At 30.2% G+C, this 21337-nt stretch overlaps 1 protein-coding gene across 10 annotated transcripts in view; it reads left to right on the plus strand.

The window, feature by feature from the left end:
• LOC106466223 (DNA-binding protein SMUBP-2-like) overlaps positions 1-21337 on the plus strand; it is a 102245-nt gene that overhangs the window by 72647 nt on the left and 8261 nt on the right. For all 10 annotated transcript variants that reach the window (XM_022394190.1, XM_022394192.1, XM_022394187.1 and 7 more), the window contains exons 10-16: positions 4699-4881; positions 5376-5494; positions 9358-9452; positions 13624-13747; positions 14799-14975; positions 20379-20595; positions 21017-21143. In XM_022394190.1, the coding sequence (XP_022249898.1) occupies positions 4699-4881; positions 5376-5494; positions 9358-9452; positions 13624-13747; positions 14799-14975; positions 20379-20595; positions 21017-21143 (1042 nt within the window). The remainder of the gene's footprint in view (positions 1-4698; positions 4882-5375; positions 5495-9357; positions 9453-13623; positions 13748-14798; positions 14976-20378; positions 20596-21016; positions 21144-21337) is intronic.

Raw genomic sequence — 21337 nt, forward strand, 5'->3', positions numbered from 1 at the left:
GTGTGTGTGTGTGTGTGTGTATATATATATATATATATATATATACACACACACACACAAACAAATAACACCCATAAGGAAGATGTATCTCACATGTAACAAACTGTGAAGATCTGGCTGGACCACTTTTAATTTTCAATTTTACTACCTTAATATTGTAAATGAAGGCTTAACTGCATGAGGAGGTCATTAGCAAAATATTCCACTTGCTATGAGCAAGTCAAAGTATACGTGGCATGAAATTTTAGAGTTGCATTCAAAATGTAATTGTACTACGTTTTCATGGTATATGAATAAGAGTGGCATAAAATCATACTTAAAAAATCAAATTTTACTATTATACAAGTTTAACTTCTTAATTTTATAAGGAAATATTTTAAAAATCCTCAATCTCAACCTATGAGAATTGATATTTGCTCTCTAGGTATCCCCTCTTTTCTAATTTATTTACCACCCCTCTGAGAAGTAGGAATTTTAATATATATTACTCATTATAATATTGTTATCACTTAGGCAAACCAAAATATTTCTTGTATTCAATCTTATTTGGTTACAGAGCCATTAAATATAAAATCAGACCCCTCTTTCCATGCCCACTTCTCATGTACTCTTTTTCAGAAATTGCCAATAGTTTTCACTGACATTTAATACTATATTATTTATAACAAAAAGCCAAAGTTCTAATTTATCAAAAGAGATATTACATATTTTTCTGTACTGAGAATCGTCTATTTCACTTCCAGTTCAAACTTTATTCCTAAGGAAAACACATCAGTGAGCTTAGCTGAATTTTTAACGGCTCTTATTGTGTAGTTAGAAAGCCAGGAAAATTATAATAGTTATTCGATATTTTTTGCTTTTTACATGCTATGATTCTTCATTCTTAGGTGAATTACTTAATTAAATAAAAAATTATTTAGTAGACAGCAAAAAAAAAGGAGATCCAGGTAAGTATTATATTTCTTGTTATCCATGTGTATTCTTTAGTTATTATTATGAAAGTAACTAAAATGTAAAAATTAAAACTTACTACATTAAATAGGGTGAGATTAGGTAAAATAAATAAAAATAATATTAATAAAAGATTTTTGTGAGATAAGCTCATGAGTAGCTCACGAGTAGCCTGTGCCTTATGTAGTTTGATAGGGTAACATGAGCTACACATTTTCCAAGTGATTTACAACTTGTATGGCAGGATTATTAGTTAGACACTTTTCAATGGGCAATAAAATAATAAAATTTTGGTAGAAACAGATGTGTACTGTTATTAGTTTTAAGCTATTTAAGATAAACAAATGTATCATGTTGCAATTTAAATTCATTCTAGAAAGAAAAAAGGGCAATTTAAATTTATTTCATATTTTTATGGTGGTTACGAGGTTGGTCAAATTGACTGACCTGGTACAGAATTAGTGTGTAGAAAATAACAGATCAAATATAAAGTTTTACAGAAAAAACGTTTTAATTTTATATAGTAGGTTTTAGAGATTATGCAAATAAAATTTAACAATTTTCACTTGAAGAAAAGTATTATTCTTAACATGAAAATCACTTTGCACTTTGACTCCATATATTCATGGAAAAATTTTTACTGAAAATAGTTCATTACAAATTCTGATTTTTTTTATACAAGACATTTAATCCTTACTGAAAACTTGTGAAATTTTGTGAAGATAATCAGAACATATTCAAGGTTATTAATATTAAAACTATAAAAGTCATCTTGGCTCATGAACTCGCCCTAATTGACTGAGTCCAATGTGAAGCCAATATCAAAAGAAAGAAACTGCAAAAGGAATAGGAAACAATAAAAGGAAGGAATGGGAGATGAAGAAAACATTTCAGAAGAATGTAAACCTTGTATTTTGTGAGATACTGAAGGAAAACAAGTTGAACATACTTTTCTTTGCTGTCGATGACACTTATCCTTACTTTTTTTATACTAATGGTTCTACTGCACCAAATAATTTTCTTTAATTAAATAATGCTCCAAAGAACACAGAATACTAACATGCAAAAAGCAAAATATGTCCTATAGCTATCACAATGTTTCTGGATTTCTAATTGTGTGACAAGAGCTGTTAAAAATTCAGCTAAACTCGTCAATGTGTTTACCATGAGAATAAAATTTGAACTGGAAGCAAAACTGACAATTCTCTGTACAGAAAACAATGTAATATAATAATACATTTGATAGAGCAAAACCTTGGCTTTCTATTGGTTATAAATAATATAGTATTGAATGTCAGAGACAACTATTGGCAATTTCTGAAAGAGAGGATGTGATAGGTGAGTGTCACAAGAGATGTCTAATGATTTTCTATTTGATTGATCTGTAACTAATAAGATTGAGAACTATAAAAATTATGTTTTTTTCTGAGCAATAACAACATTATAATGAGTAATTTACATTACATTTTGTACTTCTTGAAGGAGTGGTAAATAAATTAGAGAAGAGGGGATGCCTAGAGAGAAAATATCACAATTTTCATACTAGGGGAAAGTTTGGATTTTTTGAAAATATTGCCTTATAAAATTAATAACTTAAAACTTATATACTATTAAAATATGGATAACTAGCTGTGATTTTATGCTATACTAATTGGTATAACATAAACAAAAAGTAATTTATACATTTAGGAAAAACCACGTGACATGTACAGTAAATGATACTAAAATTAACTCTGATCTAGAATTCCCATCAGCCACAGTCAGAGATAGTCTGACTGTTTCTTTCTTGAGACTCACTACACCTTATTAAAATTTATTTCAGTTTTCAAGAATTAGTGATATAAAAGATGTATCTACAGGGGACTTAACTGAGCTTTCTATGATGGTAAATCATTACTAAACTAATTAGGCAAAGAAGTACCTAAAAGTAACTGTATGATCAAGTGCATTTTAATATGATTTTCTTTGTTTCAAAATTTTCATGCAAAGCTGTACAAGGTTATGTGCACATAGCTATCTCTAATTTTGACTGCATGCCATAGCCAAAAGCACAGAGCACATTTTTGCAAACAATGATCCCTCAGATTCATAGTGTGAGCATGGTAACTACTAAGATACATTTTTATATAAACAACCATGCAATAAGAAGAAACTTAAGTTCATTTATAATAAAGTTTAATCATCAGGGAAAGGGGGAAATAATCAGCACCATGAAGAGGCAATACAAGCTATAATAAATTTTGTTTGGAGATGATGTGACTTATACGATAAGCCAATAGGAGACTGAACTCAACTTGCATGCTACCAGTACTATGCTGATTAAGGCCAGGCTTAAAAATATTTTTATTTGCTGTAACCCTAAAGTGATTTAAAATTTGGGTAGGTAGGTCTGTAATTTTTTTTAATTGCTTGGCAAAATAAATTTTGGAAACACCACTGGTTCCCTGATCACCTAAAATGTAATGTGTTAAACCATGAATACAATTATTGTCAACATTTATTCTAGGAAGAAAACTACAGAAATTTCAAAATGAAAAAGAACTAATTTTCAAAAACTTAACATTAACACTTCCGACAAACAGATAGTTAAAATGTTGTCAGCATATTTTTGTTGGTTATGAATAATATAGTATTAAATGTCAGGGAAAACCATTGGCAATTCCTGAAAAAGAGTATATGAGAAGTGGGCATGGAAAGAGAGGTCTGAGTTTCTATTTAATATCTTTGTAACGAAATAAGATTGAAGACCTGAAATATTTTGGTTTGCCTAAGTGATAACAATATTATAATGAGTAATATATATTAAAATTCCTACTTCTCAGAGGGGTGGTAAATTAATTAGAGAAGAGGGGATGCCTAGAGAGAAAATGTTACAATTCTCATACTAGGGGGATATTTTGGATTTTTTAAAAATATTTCCTTATAAATTTAATAATTTAAAGCTTATATACTATTAAAATATGGATAATTAGCTATGTTTTGTGCTATATTTATTGGTATAGCATGGTATGAGAAAGTAGTTTAATTAAATTTTTAATGTAACTCCCTAAAACCTCATTGCTTGCACAAAAGGATGCTTGTGGCAAGAGCGATATGTAGTTATGAATCTTCTTTATCCAAAATTGCCAGAAAGAACTTGTGACTGAAAAAATACATTGGTTTCTTATATGCCAAATCTTGAAAAATTTGTGTTGAAGGAAATTTATTAAAAGTACTTTGCTACCTAAATATAGTTTTATCATTCATTTTCTTTAAATAACTGTGCATTTCTATGATAGGTGTATGCACATGTGCATTGCATTTTTTTTAACTCCAAGTGTTTTAATGGCAGTATTTGTCAGTTATAGAATGTCTTATTCTGTTTGTGCAAAGTTGAGAAAAACTGCTTGAAATCATATAATTTTTTTTCCAAGACATTTGTCAAAGTACATAATGTCATCTTTGGACTGTTGTTCTCTAGATCTTTGTTTCAAATAGTTTTTTTTATATAATTACCTATGTATGATTGATTTTGAAAGACTTTCGAGAAGATTGGAACCAACTTGACAGTATAATTTTCAAATAATGTCTGGTTCCTTGAACAAATCTGCAGTCAGACCATTCTCTAGAATAAAATAGAAAACTTGACATATTAGAGAAAAATGTGTTAGTTGGTTTAAACCCCAGCATATAGTTGTTCATGAAAAAAAAGAACCACCATTTCTTCAAAAAAAAAGTTGAAGTGTTTTTTGTTTGGTAATTATGTAGAGCCGAAAAAGCAGGCCTTTCTGTCAGTTTAATGGAAAGACTGTTAGAACTGTATGGAGAAAAGGTCACTAAAATGCTAACTGTCCAGTATCGTATGCATCAAGACATAATGAATTGGGCTTCAGAACATATGTATCAACACAGGCTAATTAGCCATCCATCAGTAGCATCTCATCTACTCAGGTGAGTTGTACATTTTTAAACTTTTACAATACTTTGTACTAAACTTCTTTTAAATATATTTTTCAATTTGTATCCTGGCTTGAACTGAATACCTGTTAAACTGAACTGTCAGTCTTCTTATTCAGCTAGTCTGATTATGTGAGCTATTATCTCGTGTTGTCCTTTTATTGTAACATAAAGAAAAATTCTCCCAGCTATAGAATGTCATTACTTTTAGCCATAGTTAAGCCTTGTACTAAAGAAAATTATACTTATGATAGCACATCTTGTTGAGAATTGTATGAAAAATTTATGTTCAAGAGAGAAATGGGGTGCCCTTTTTTATTAAATCTGTGATAGTTTTGTGCTTCCTCAGTGACTTAACAGAAACATGTATTTATAAAAATGTAAATTAAATTTAAACTTATTAAGATTAATGAATAGCATTAATGTATTTTTTCTATAAGTAATAGCTTCAGCAACATTAAATATTTGATTCAATATGTTCTCTTCAGAGATCTTCCAGGTGTTGAAGAGAATGAAGACACATCTATCCCACTGTTGTTGATTGATACAACTGGTTGTGGCCACTGGGAGATGGAGCTTACAGACAAGGAATCAAAAGGAAATGAAGGTAATATTTAGTTCTAAGCTGAAACAAATATAATTTACTGTTTTGTACATACTGGTTATTATAACTTCTAGTTTAACCTTACTTTATGCTTATGGTAGGAAATGTTAGTGAGAAAAATATATAGATAGTCATTAACCCAGGCTATATATTTTAAATGCTTTATCGTTTATGATGGGCCGTTTATAATATGTGGAATATTGTGTGATACTGAGCATACACATTAATATTCTTAAAAAAAGGTGATATTGGAAAAAAAAGTGTCTGAATACAAAACAGTTTGAAACTAACCTGTATTAATTGAGCACCTTACATAATACTTTCCACATCTACACATTTACTATTGGGGTTGGCATTGGCATCTGTTTCTATTATGTCTGCGATTAATGTGATATTTTTTTTTAATTTTACTACTGTGGTTTCTGATTTCTAGAAGGAAGTCAAGAATATCAGGTATTCAATTCTTCTTGTTTTTAACTTTTAGATATGTATTTTTACTTTAATTCTTTGAACTCAGGTATTCGTTTCTGCACGTGATGAGGTTTTAGTTACACTCAAAATTTAATTAAACAACTTTACTATTAATTTTTGTCGATGAAATGAGCATTGTATTGTAGTTTGTAATTCAAAGCCTTATATTATCTAAAAATTAATTCCTATATTTCAAAAGAAACCATTAAAAAATACTTCAACTTCAGTATTGTTGTCACGTGTTGTACCAGTGTTCACACTTCTCAACTTTTAGTTTCTATAAGTCTGACAATACTAGATCTAGACTGCGTATGTATTTCTAGACACAATCTCCATTTATTGCATTATATACATGTGCTTGTTTCAAACTCCTTCAGTTTAATTTGCTTAACACAAGAAATATATTTTGACACCTCATGACAGAAGCCACACCCACCTCTTAAGTTCCCAATGGTCATTTTGAAATTGGCAGGCAGTATTTGTTATGAAGTATGACTAACTTCTAATAGTAGTGAAGTTGTTTTGTCTTCCATAGCAGTATGTCATTTTTTCTTACCTAGATAAATATTAGTTGGATAAATAGTTAAATTTTACTTTTGGATTTTAGTGAATTGATATTATTTAAGTTTTAAAAATCATACTTGAAAGGTTTAATTTCCTTATTATAAGACCAAGTTCACCTCCTTTCACAAGGATTAAGTTATTATGTGAGTGCAAAAACAATTAACCGAAGGCTTGCGAGGCTCTGCCGATAGTACTGTAACATGCTAGGATTTTCTCTATCAAGAAGAATGATAAACAGTAAAGGACAGACAAGAAAACTCTAACATTTAAAATAAAGTAAGTAAATATATGTGAAAAGGTAAGGAGGTGAAATTACAAATATAACCAAAAGAAGATATTTAAGATTATTCAATGAATAATTAAAAGATATGTACATATCTTTGTTTCTTAATTTTAAAAATTTCATTACACTGTATATTAATGATCAGTGATAAGTTAGTCATATAGTAGAGAAAATAAAAAATGAAATATAAACAGTTAACTTAAAAAACTTTTGACATTCATTTAGGAGGTTCTAGTGGTTATGCAAATGAAATTCAAGAATTGTACAAAGAAAAAATTATTTCTAACCTTATTATGAAAATCACCTTGCACTTAGACTAGTCAGAATCTAAGTGAAACTAAAATAAAATCACCTTGCACTTAGACTAATCAGAATCTAAGTGAAACTAAAATAAATTCACCTTGCACTTAGACTAGTCAGAATCTAAGTGAAACTAAAATAAATTCACTTTGCACTTACACTAGTCAGAATCTAAGTGAAACTAAAATAAATTCACCTTGCACTTAGACTAGTCAGAATCTAAGTGAAACTAAAATAAATTCAAAAACAAATCTTTAGTAGAAATAATTAGTCAAAAAAAATAATTTTCTATGTGTACAAAATACCTGTAATATTTCCAATTTTTGTGAAGATACATTAAGAATACTCAGTTATGTGTATAGTTTCACATGTACATTATTATCAGTAGCTTGTGTATTTTATATGGGCCCATTTAAATAGTTTTAAATAAAATGTGGCTTAAACTTTAAGTGTTTGATAACTAGGGTAAAATTTTTTCCATTTGATAATAAGGAGAACTTTTTGTTGTCTGAAATTGATCATTCTTAAATGTCAGTTGTTTGTGGTGACATTAAGTTTAATTATGTAAATTCCTTGACAGAGATGTGTCATTGCTGCTTTTAGGCTTACAACTAATTTAACTCCAGCTAAGATATTTTTGTATTTTTAAAATAAGCTATAGAAAGTTGATAATAACTGTATTCCATTTTTAAAATCAAATAATTACTTCCTGGTTATTGCAAAGTCACTTAAATATATGTTCTCTTCCTGTTTATAGCTGTATAATTCTTATATGATTTTAAAAAAAGACCACAAAAACAAGCTTGTTATGTTAATTGCCTATCTTATAAATCACAAGTTATTGAAGTGTTTTATCATCTGTCTTTCTGGTTTGACTTTAATTTGTATGTTAAAAACCAGAACCACAGGGTTTTGACACCTGTATGCCATATCTTCTTATCTTGTTTCATCTGAATTGACGATATTAGCAGCTTATAATAAATCATCAGTTGACGATAATAGAAGTTTAGGGGTTAAAACATGGATTCAGCAAATGATGTGTATCCTGTATATGTAGGTTTCCTGACATCTCGCTTTCAGGACATATTCAAGAGGTGTGTGAATCTCTGCAAGCTCCTACAGTGTGCTTTCACTTTATATAGGAAATACACTAGTGTACAGCCATGACATTTCAAAAACATATAAAGCACAGTTGTTCAAATATTTTAGGTTATTGAATGTTATGGCCATAGTCACAATTTATCTATGAGCGAGGAAAGATCCTCTGAAAGTCCTTAGAATACCAAGTTTTGATACTAAAAATATTTTGCAAAATGATACTGTAGTGATACTGTACTAGCCAAGGAATAAATCTTTTCAAACATTCAATTTAATACAGAGTTATTGTCATTTTAAATATGCACAAATTCTCTAACAGTATTTTTCATGATTTTGATTTCATTAAATTTTATATTTGTATTGAGTTTATTTTTTCTTTTACACATGCATCAAGAAGGTATGGTGGAGCAAGTTTTTAAATGAGGCTTGTAGCAGGCTCACCACAAATATTTCCAGACATTATGTATTTTTTAGCTTCTGTGTTTAGCTTGTACCAATGAAGTAATTTTAGATTAAGCAAATAAATTTTCTAAAGTCCTAAATAGTACATGTGGTGAAGGTGTAATTAAAGATGGCTTATTACTAAAATGCAAAAATTGAATGAGAATAGTTTTATAATTTTGTTTGCAGCTGTGACTCCAATGACAAGTAAATGCATGCTATACCCTAAGTCGATTTCTTTAAATTCATTGAAGTTTAAACATGTCAATCAGTGTTTCTCATAAGTACTTACATCTATTACTGTGTTAGCAGATATATGTTATAACTTTTTCAGTAACTGCTTCAGATGTTATTAATGCAAACAGTACACTGTTTAACATAGGCATGTGATGATGATCATCTTATATTACACATGGCTTCAAAATATGTTTGAAATACAGACATAAAATACACAAGTATAGAATAATTTTGATTGAAGTTAGAAAACTACCACATCCTTTCATCACTATCCATGACTTATTCACAGTTTTGCTTAGCTTCTTCTTCTAATATTAAACAAGTTTTGTTCAGGCCTAATATGACTTTTAATTATGTTATGAAAAGAACAGTTTTATACTTGGCTAACTTTACATATTAAAATTTCTTTAAAAAGGTAGATTCTGTACATTTAGCATATTATATATATGAAAAAAGTGTTTCATATTTCCAGGTGAAGCTGACCTTGTGACCTTACATGTAGACAAGTTAATAGCAAGTGGTATTAGGCCTGAAGACATAGCCATTATTGCACCTTATAACTTGCAGGTAAGTTCATTTGTAAACATAACTGCTCTTGTATATTTGGATTTTTCTGATCTGAAACTTTACTGTCTTGTATTCCTGACTTTACACTCACAAATAAACTCTTCATTTCTTCTGCTGATGTATATAAGTAACTATGGAGTTTGTGAGTTTTGTTTCAGATTAATGTCCAACATCAGATTTCTGAGAACAATTCCTTCAGTATGCATAATTAGATTTTATCAAGATACACTTAATCTCATTGAACTTTGATTATTCTAAAAGTTTTTTTGTTGTTGTTGTTATTATTTAATCCAATTTGAGATACCGTGTTAGTGTATGGATGAATTTTATATCAGTATCTAAGTTAGGTTTTTATAAGTATGGAAATTGTTTTTATTGTTGGTTCAACATTACATGCTAGTTGTCATTCATTTTCTAATGTCAGTTATTCTTCTTGACACTTTTAACTGTAAAAGTATTCTACATACCCTTTGGTAAGAAAACACCCTGGATGAACTGCAACTGTGGAGTAGTGTCTGTAGTTCCAAAAGAAAAATCATTATGATGTATGAGACCTTTATTTAAATTGTTTTAGACCGACTTATGGAAAGGACACTTGTGTTGAAGGAGGGAGCTGTTGAACACCAGGCATGAGCCTATGAAATGCTGTGAAGTAAGAGGGGTGTAGGCCTAGTCTTTGAGTAGTGTCTGTAGTTCGAAAAGAAAAATCATTATGATGTATGAGACCTTTATTTAAATTGTTTTAGACCGACTTATGGAAAGGACACTTGTGTTGAAGGAGGGAGCTGTTGAACACCGGGCATGAACCTATGAAATGCTGTGAAGTAAGAGGGGTGTAGGCCTAGTCTTATAAGCTATGCCACGAATACTTTCATAACTGGGATTCTGTTGACAAGCATGATACACATGACAGTACTGTAAATCAATCTCACTGATTACATAAAGCTAAAGTTTGTCTCAAATAGGTTCCATGGAATACACAGACAGCAACACTTAACAGTTATTTTGCCTATCTGTTCTGTCATAAGGACCAACTTAATAAAATATAATGATACAAGTTCTTCCTCCTATTACTATATGAACATATATATGTTATTGATTTGTTTATAACTATACAGTTTTTTTCTTTAACTTCTTCAGATGTTATTAACATTACACTCTGTTTAACCCTTTTGACATGGGTACCCCATTTAAACACTTCTGCACAAATGTATGTGAATGAAATTAACATTATGATGTATGTTATGATTTAAAGTTTTATGTTATCTAAGTTTTAATTACTGTATTTCAAAAGAAACCTTTAAAAAACACTTAAAACTTCAGATGTATTGTCATGTGACCCACAAGCAATGAAAATTCTCTACTTTGGCACTCTGTATCTTCAATAATACAATGCCAGTTCTGTAGATATATGTCTAGACAATAAGATGTTTATTAAACTATTGACACATATATTTCAAAGTTTTCTGCATGAAAGCAGTTGAAATAAGTAATAAATTTTGTCAACCACTGACTGGTACCATGCCCACTTTCAATAGATTTGTTTGAGTTTTAAAGCCTGTATGTAGAGGTTACATACAAATGTATATAGTCACTAAAAAGAACTCATTTTATACTATATTCCAACAATGTTTTGAAATTGATGCACAATTTTCTTCACAGGAAACATGTAGGTTCCTGTAGTATTCTTGGCTACTTGATTGACTATAGCACTTACAGTTGTTTCTTACCTAAGTGTTATATTTCAAGATAGAGTTAAATTGTATTTAGGTCTTACTTTTATATTTTAGTTATTTATGTATTATTTATGTTTTAAAATGCATAATTGAAAGGTATAAACATTAATGCCTTTAGACAACGTTTTTTTATTCTGGGCTCTCTTTGAAGGCAAGGAATCTTCTGTAAGTCACTTCTAATCAGATTTGTCACATTTCTTTGTCTGTAGTGGCCCGGTTGAATTGCTTGCTTGAGGACATAATGCAGACTGGGATTTGGTCCTCCCACACTATTTTTAACTCACATTATTTGCACGATCTGGCAGTCTTGTCTTCTGAGGGTTTTTCTCTACCTCCTGTAGCTATCTTAACCACTTCTGCAAGATTATAGAGAGGGGTGAGTATTTTCTTTGCTACCTTTCAGGGCCCCTTACCTCGTTTTCACAGGATTCTACTCTGTGACAAGGTGTTACCGAGGCAGGTGTGCTTTTATCAAACCAATTCCGCACTACCAACCACAAATTCAATGTTCTTTATCTAGGTTGCAACAGGTTCTATAGAAATGGGGTTTTCTTAGATGCTGACTGGCTGGTATTATTGTACTATGCTGGACTGCCACTCATGAACTATCATGAGTAAAGCATAAGTGGATCCTGCCAATCATTTGATTAAATAAATCGGGGTTGGTTTGCTTTTAAAAATTTAGGGAACTTGGTTCACCTGTTGCACTATTTCCAGAGCACTGTTCCTCAGGACTCCCAAATGCACTTTACCCCACAGATTCTATTAGTCTTTATCACACCCAGTTTCCAGTCACTGAGGTGTTGGACAGAGGCTTTTCCTTCAGAGTGTTAAAGTAAATTCCTCCACTCTTGGAGAAGAAGGCAAAATTGGGGCACTCCTACTCAGGTCCCTGAATGTTTTTTTCTCAGATGTTGGTAGGAGAGGCACCAGTCTACATGGGAACCTACTTGTAATACCAGTTCAGATTTGACACTCGGTTATCTGGTTGGGTTGAGCGTGGTCCGAGTGGAATTTATCTTGCCCACATGGTTAAGGAGTGAGGATAAGTATTCATAATTCCAGACCAGATGAGTTCTGTTTCCTCAGTTTGAGTAAGGCATATATGATCCCATCATTCTAAGTCTGGAGTGCTACCTTTCAGACTTCTTCAAGTTGAGGAAAAGGTTTGTCCACTTCGGTGTTGCTTACCTTCTCATTGTGATTCCAGTGACTTCGAATGCATCACTCTATGGCTACACCTTGGGATCCACTCATAAGTATATATATATATATATATATATTGTGGTCCAATTAACTTAGCCACCAACGTAGTAGAACCTTGGCTATCTGGTTGGGGTCTGGCCTATGATGATGACAAATCATGTTAAATTCCACCAACAGTACATGAAGTGAAACTAACAATTCTCTGTGCAGAAAACAAAGTAACATAATTTGTCAATTGATAGAGTAAATTCTTGATTTTCTATTGGTTATAAATAATATGATATTGAACTTCAGAAAAACTATTGGCAAGTTCTGAAAGAGAGGATATGATCGGTGGGCATGGTGAGAAAGGTCTGATTTTATGTTTGATGGCTCTGTAATAAAATAAGATAGAAGACTATAAAAGTTATGCTTTGCCTGAGTGATGACAACATTTTCAAATGAGTAATCTGCATTAAATTTTGTACATCTTCAAGGGGATGCCTAGAGAGAAAATGTCACAAGTCTCATGCTAGGGATATTCAGGATTTTTAAAAATATTGCCTTTTAAAATTAAGAACTTAACTTATATAGTATTAAAATATGGATAATAAGCTACATACTATATAATATATATATATATTGGTATACCATGATAAGGAAGTAATTAAATTAAATTTTGAATGTAACTCACTATAACCTTGTGACGTGCACAAAAGGATGCACGTGGTGAGAATAGTAGGCCTAGAGGACAAGATTATAAATTTTGGCAGGGTAGGAGTCATCTTCAGTTAATAAAGTTTTATTTCTCTAACAGGGTGGTTGGCTTTTGGATGTTGTGAAGGCAGTAAATTTAAGTGAGTTTAATAGAAAACTTGATAAGTATATGAATTATAAGGGCTGGCTTTAAGATTTTTTAAAATTAATTTATTAAGAGTTTCAGTTTAGAGGATGGAACAGCTGAAATGGACCAATAGGTCTCATGTTGTCCCAAATATTGTGTTATGGTGAGAGGGTAAATGTGTTTTTCTGTTAGCTAGAGTTCACACCTGAAGCAGTTATCACTGTTAATTTTTATAAGTTTCAGGTACTTTTTATAATATTTTTCTTAAAGTCATAGCCATGATTGTTTCTTACAATTTGGAGATTATATTCTAAACAAATTTATTTTAATATTCTATACTAACAGAATTTTTCATCTTTGTCATGTTGGCTTCCTGACATTTTTAATGCTTATTCGTTTTCTTTAGGTTGATTTGTTGAAGTTGAGGCTTGCTAACAAATATCTGAAACTGGAGATCAAATCAGTTGATGGATTCCAAGGCCAAGAAAAGGAAGTGGTGATTTTGTCATTGGTTCGTTCCAATTCTATAGGTAAGGTAATAATCATGTTATAGTACATAATCACTATCATAAGAGATGGTTTGGCATGTAGTGCATTTTTGGTTACTTGTGCTGTAAAGTAATGTAGTATTTTACTGTATCAGCCAGTATGGCTTCCAGTTCAATAGATCCATGTAGAGATTGGATTAAAATGATAAATGGTTAGCTTGGTTATGTTGCTAGAGAAAAAAAAAATGTTTGTGAACAACTTTCTCCACAATTACAGTCCTGCTTTTTTTTGTAAAGTTTTTTCATTGTATACTTCAGTTATACTATGATGTTGCATCAGGATAGGAAAATAACTGTTTTTAATGGAACAGAAAGAGGTATGCTTAGTTAGATCATTTCACACTCACTTTGCTGACAAACCCACTGTTTGTTAGGCTGTGTACTATAAGTAGACCTTAACAGCCTAAGTAACTTCTTAAATTGGTAAAAAAAATCCCCAAAAGTAAGCATAAAAAAATATTAATTCGTATACTATGGGTTTAAAAATTATTATATATATTAAGTGAAACCTTCTGATTACCAATTAAAAAAAGTGGCTTTTTATACATTTGGTATGGTAGTAAATAACTTAGTGTAGATTTTCTTTACATGCACACCTATTTAGAGCTAAACTAAAATTCATCCTTGCAATCATTATAAGTAATTAAATATACTTTTCTTATGTTTCTACTTGTAAAGATTAGAACATACTGTTTCATCAGTTGGATACCCTCCTTGTTAGTGATCTGCAATCCTAATATTAGCAATCTCAATAATAAGTATAATAATAAAGGATAACATTAAAAAGCAATGATATTTGATATATAGCATAACCACTACTGCTAATGAAAGTAACAAACAAGGAATGGTTCTCAGACCTGTGGTGCATGTTAAGTTTAAGGACAATAATCCTAACTGTAAAAACATTTTCTTGTTGCACACAATGGTTTTTAAACACAAACAATAAGCAACTAATTTATCATGATGAATCTAGTTGCCATACCTGAGTGAGGACAACAAAAAAAAGCTTATTAAATCATACTTATCTTTTCAGGTGAAATTGGCTTCCTTGCTGAGAACAGAAGAATTAATGTAGCTGTTACTCGAGCAAAACGTCACTTAGCAATAGTGTGTGACAGTGAAACGGTCTCTCACAACGAGTTTCTCAGAACTTTGATGAACTATATAACTCAGCATGGAGATGTCCGTTCAGCCCAGCAATATGAAGCAGGTATACAATGTTAATGTTATGAAAATAAAAATAAGCTATCACCAATATATCAAACTATTTAATTTCTAGATAGGTGTATACAGTTTCATTTTAACCCTATCACTCCGGGTATCCTTTACTGTGCATGACATAAAGTTTTAGTGTCTTACATTCAAAATTTTATTAAACGACTGTTTGTTTATGTTATACCAATTAGAATAGCATAAAATTTTAGCTAATAATTCATATTTTAATAGTATACAAGTTTTAAGTGTTTAATTCTATAAGGAAATATTTTTACAAATGCTCAATTTCCACTAGTGTGACCCACGTGACACATTTTCTTTTAGCATGTCATCATCCCTATTTTATCCACCACCCCTTGAAAAAGTACGAAATTAACGTAAATTACTCTATAAAATCGTTATTGCTCAAACATACCCATGTTTTTATAGCCTTCAATTTTGTTTGGTTACAGAGCTATCGAATAGAAAATCAGACCCCTCCTGCCACACCCACCTGTCACATCCTGTCTTTCACAATTCGTTGATAGTTCTCTCTTATGTTTCATTATATATTACCTATAAACAATAGAAAGTCAAGGTTTTCATCAATCAAGTGATGTATAACATAATGTTCTGAACAGTTACAAGTGAATTTCACTCAGAGTAGCGACATCGTTCCCATGGGAAAGTTAACGACTAGCTTGGATGAATTTGTAATGGCTCTTGTCACAAAGTCAGAAAACCAGAACAATTTTGAGAGGTAAGTGAATTTGTCTATTTCTTGCATGTTATTAGTTTATATTATTTGGTGCATTATCTAATTAAATAAAAATTATTAAGTGCATTACTATTAGTACTATAAATCAAGAGCAAGAAAAAAGAAGATTGGGTAAGTACTTTATTTCCTATTTTTTGTATTTATTCTTTATTTATTATTATAAAAGTAAATAAAATCTAAAAATATGGATCTTTTTATGTTATTTAAGTAATAAAATAAGTAATAATAATATAATTATAGCTCGTAGTAGCTCGTTGGTAATGTAATTTGATAGCATAATGTGACCTTCACATTATCCAAGTGATTTACAATTTTTTAAGGCACAGACATGGTTCAGAAGACAATAAAATTTAATTATAAATAGATGTATAATATTATGAACTTAGGATAAACAAATGTAGTTTCATGTTACAATTTGAAGTCATTCTAGAAAGAAGAAAAGGGTAATTTAAGTTTATTCCTTTTGTGTGTGTGTGTGTGGTGGTTATGAGGTCAGTCAAATTGCTTGATCCAATTTTGAGTTAGAGTAGAGAAAATCACATATAAATCATAAAGGTTTACTGAAAAACATTTGAAATGCATTTAGAAGGTTTTAGGGATTACACAAAGGAAATTTGAAATTTTTGAGACAAGGAAAGGTATTTTTAATTTTAACATGAAAATAACTTTGCACATGGACTGTTCAAAACAAATACTCAATATATTCATGGACAGATCTTTATTTTATTAAAAATACTTCACTAAAAATATGATTTTTTGTATGTGAAAGACTTATAATATAAACTGAAAGACTGCTAAATCTTGTGAAGATATACGTACTATATTGAAAGTTAGAAGTATTAAATCTATAAAGACTTTAATCAAGTACAAAGAGGTCATGCGGTCGGTCAAATTGACTGAGCACGTATTGAGATAATTAAATTAATCTTTTCAAAAATGTCAGTGATTCTTTAACCCTTTTGCAATGGGCTCGTGTATTTTACACGACCTCGAATAACCATCTTGTAATTAACTTGTAACTCTGAAAATATACATACTATAAATCTGAAAGTACTTATTGTATGTTCACAAAATGTGGCAAGATATAAAATCAGAATTTTTAATTAAGTATTTTGAATACAAATTTGTCCATAAATATATGGAGTCAAGAGTGTTTACTGCTCATAGTGCAAAGTGATTTTCATGTTAAGATTAAAAATACTTTTCTTTATTTGAACATTTTCAAGTTTCATTTGCATAAATAAGCTATAAAACCTTCAAATGTTTCTTTTCAGAAAATTTTTATATTTTATCTGTTGTTTTCTCCATATATTTATATTTAGACTCATTTGATTTGACCAACCTTGTAATTACCATAAAAATACAAAATAAATCTAAACTTGGAAACTACAATTGTTTATCCCAAAATGCTTAAAGCTCTTAACAATGTACATCTGTTTATAATTAATTGTATTGTTTTATTGCCCTTTGAACTGTGTCTAACTAATAATCCTGCCACACAAGTTGTAATACACTCAACAAACATGCAACCCAACATGCAGCTCACATTGCCATGTCAAATTTGTAATGCACAAGCTGCTTGCGAGAATACCTCATGAGAATTTATTTATTATTATTTCATTATTTTACCTAATATAACCGTGTTACTTTTACATTAATAAGTAAAGATTACACATGCAAAACAAGAAATATAGTATTTACCTGGATCTTCATTTTTTTCTGTTGACTTTCGATAAAACTTAAACCTACTTTTTGTATTAATGGTTCTAGTACACCAAATAATTTTTTATGTAATTACATAATGCACCTAAGATCACAGAATAGTAAACTCAAAAACAATGTCCTATAACTATCATAATTTGTATGTCTTTCTAACTGTGTAATACGAGACATTAAAAATGCAGTTAAGCTAGTTGCTGTGAGAATAAATTTGAAACTGAATGATGAAATAGAAAATGTCACATAATACATCATACATAATATTCAGTATAAAATGTCAGAGAGAACTTTTGGCAATTCATGAAAGAGATCATGTGACAGGTGGGCATAGCAAGTAGGACTGATTTTCTAATTTATGGCTCCATAAACAAATATGATTGAAGGTTATAAAATTAGATATTGCCTCAGTAATGTCTATGTAAAAATGAACAATTTAAATTAAATTCTGTACTTGTAAAATACTCACTGTTTCACTCAGACTAAAATGTTTGTGCAAGCCAGCCTTCTTGTAGCCATAATAGTAACCAAAATATACCACTGTGAGAATATCAAATCATGTGATTTGAAGCTTTAGTAAATAACATTTTCTGTCATTCACAAAAGGGATTAAACACATAATCATTGTACAGTGCTAAGGGACTGTGTATTTGTACGCTAACATGTAGTTATAGTCCCTTTACTGATTGACATGTTATCAAACTAATAGTGTTTAATAGAATTGATTAATGCATTAATATGTCATTAGTGGCAAATGTGTTAAAAGACTGATCATAACACCATTAAGGTTATTTCCATCAAAATTATGCTTAGAATTCAAATTATGATAAACATGTACTTTACTTTTCATTTATTATAATTAAGCCATCTGTAACTTCTTCACCCAACTCACCAAATAATCCAGATCCTTTTTATAAAACAGCAGCATCCTCCTTACCTCTAGCAACACCAATTTTGAATAACTTATTGACCATTTTTTTATCTAAAGGTCCTAACACTGAGCCCTGAGGTACCTGATTTGGGACATTTATCCAGATTCAGTGAACTTCATTTATAACAACCTTCTGCTTTCTTTTACCCAGCTACTTTTCTTTCCAATGAGCCATCTCATCACCCCCCAATCTCTGGAGATAATTTTTTTTTAATTATCCTATTATTTGTCACCTCGTCAAATTCTTTCTGAAAATACAGACACACCAAATCCACCCTTATCTACAAAAGCAGCAGCTCTTCAAAGAAAGTCAAAAGATTAGTTTGCAAGCCATCTTTTATTAGACTTTTAAAAACTTTTCCTACCACTGATATAAGACTAACAGGCCTATAATTATCAGGACAATTTTTATCACCTTCTTTGAATCAACTTTCAATTTTCTGACACCTGCCCACTGTTCAAGGACTTGCAAAAAAAAGAGAGTAGTAAGTGGCTCACATATCCAGTTCTTAACTTCCTTCAAATCTCTTGTGGAAATATCATCTGGCCCACGAGTCATATCATTTATGAAACTTCCAAGTTTTTTCTTAACATGATCATAATTAATATAATCATCTTTTTTGACTTGATTCTATCTAGCAACTGTTCAGGATTACTCAAAACGTATGTAATAATAATATTGAATAAAATTGTTAAGTTTGTCATATTTAAACAATGCATATTAATAAAATAATTTATTATTTAGTGAAAAGAAACTATTTATTAGATATAAATTTATCTTGACCAAGAATATTGTCAGCAAAAATATTGTTACCTAGTCTGGCCTAATGCCATTTGTAAATGGGGAATTTTTGATCATTTATAGTTAAAAATGGTGACTGTTGCAATTGCAAAATAAAGTATCAAAAGTAATATATCAATGAGTGTCATTGAATTTAGATTTGATTATATATATATGAAATGGAACTTTCTGATTAACAGTTAAAAAAACTTAACTTTTAATATGAAAGGAGATATTTTAATGTTTCTTCAAAAGTATCTCTCATCAACATTTTTCAAGTTTTACAATATTAAAATTCATATAAAAACAAAATCAAATCATGTTTTTTTAAGCTGAACCTAGAAACAATTTAATAAGTTTCTTCTAAAGTCACTGTCACTTTTATGGTTTTTTAACATATAAAAATTATGCTTTAAGTTTGAATTGATGAAAACAGAAATGCGGCAAATATTAGGGGAAATGACATATCTCTCTCTCAGTGCAGTACTTGGTTTACTACAGAAATAGTCAATATAACTAAAAACACTAGGGTTTGAATGACAAAGGCTGATAAAGCATAGAACTCAATAGGCCTAATGATTGAGTTAAAAATCAAGACTTCAGATTCTGTTTTCCCATCCTTCTTAATCTACCAGTTTGGATTTCAAACAAAAATATGTAAAAATAGAATTTCATATCTTTTTTTTTCTCACACAATTATCTGCCCAGGAAACCTTTTGTCGAATACCAGGACTCTTCAGCTGAGCTTTGATTATGAGAAACAAAACTTATGTGGAATACTTTATATATTTTCGAGTGAGTGATAAACTTTAGTGAAGGATTAAAACCCTTGTCTTTCTTCCATAGAAATAGAACTTGTGCAGATCTTTTCCAAAGTGATAGTTTATTTAAATATATATATATATATATATATCTTTCATACTGCAAGAAAGAAAACTTAACTAAAGATACACAGTTATAAGTCTTCCATTCTTAATGTCTTTCTCAAACGCTTTTAATTTGTTTTATTTTAAGGTCATAATCATTTTTTGTTTTTTTCCACAGTGGACAAGATAGAAGAACAGCAATGTTGAAAATTGTCAATAATCGTTTTTATATCATAACTTTAGATTGAATTGTGTGTGTGTGTGTGTGTGTGCATGTTGGATATTTTAGCCGAGTATTGTTATATTGGAGAAAATGTACTAAAAATGAAGTAAAATTTTAATTGCAGAATTGAAGCTACTTCCATCCAGCCGGCCTGCCAAGTTGCATTATCAGAAGGAAGTGAAAAAAACGTGTGAGTCTTCTACAAAGCAGATTGAGAAACCTAAGGCACGTAAAAAGAATAGAAACAAAAATAAGAAAGAGGAAACTTCTACAAAGTTAGCTTCAGATGGAAAATACAGTACTGATGATTGTGTTTCAACAAAAGAAAGCCTTCACACCAGGTAAAAATTATGAAAAGATTAAAATATAAGTAATATTTTCAAAGGAAAGGCTTTTTTATATTTTACTACCAATAAGTATAATATTGAGTTGGGTATTAAAAAATCATAAATATAAAAGAATATTACCTATCACTAACAATGGATGAAAAAATAAATATGTTATTGTAACAAGTTACTTAATAACATCATTCTGAAGTTTTAAACAAAATGTTTTTGTCAATTTTCTAATAGAAAAAGATCAAAAATGTTCTATTTCTATACTTAAAGACAATAGAATCTTGAATGGTTTGGTTAAGATGTTGAATAGAAAGATGGTTATATATTAACAATGTCCATTTAATTTTCTCATGATGTCTATAAAATCAGTATTTTTTCCTGTCATAGAAATATACTGTAATTGTTAATTTTTTTTTTATTACAGCACAGACTCTGAAAACATTAGGAAAGAAATTACAGACACACTTGAAAAATTTGTAACCACTGATAGTGAAGAAAGATATTCATTTCCATCAACTCTAACAGCTTTCGAAAGGCTCATTGTTCATGAGGTAATTAGCCTGAAGAACATACCTTTAAGTATAACTTTTGTTTAGAGTTTAATAAATAACTTATAAGGAATGCATTTGTTTTCTTATTAAGTGTAGAGTAATTTTACCAGTGGATAAAAACTTGTACACTGAGTGGTCACAAGTAAATAGACACCTAATTTTTCGTCATTTAACTGATTTATGCTAACTAATTT

This window comes from Limulus polyphemus, unplaced genomic scaffold (genome assembly GCF_000517525.1).
Source record: "Limulus polyphemus unplaced genomic scaffold, Limulus_polyphemus-2.1.2 Scaffold2192, whole genome shotgun sequence".
Classification (NCBI taxonomy): Eukaryota; Metazoa; Arthropoda; class Merostomata; order Xiphosura; family Limulidae; genus Limulus; species Limulus polyphemus.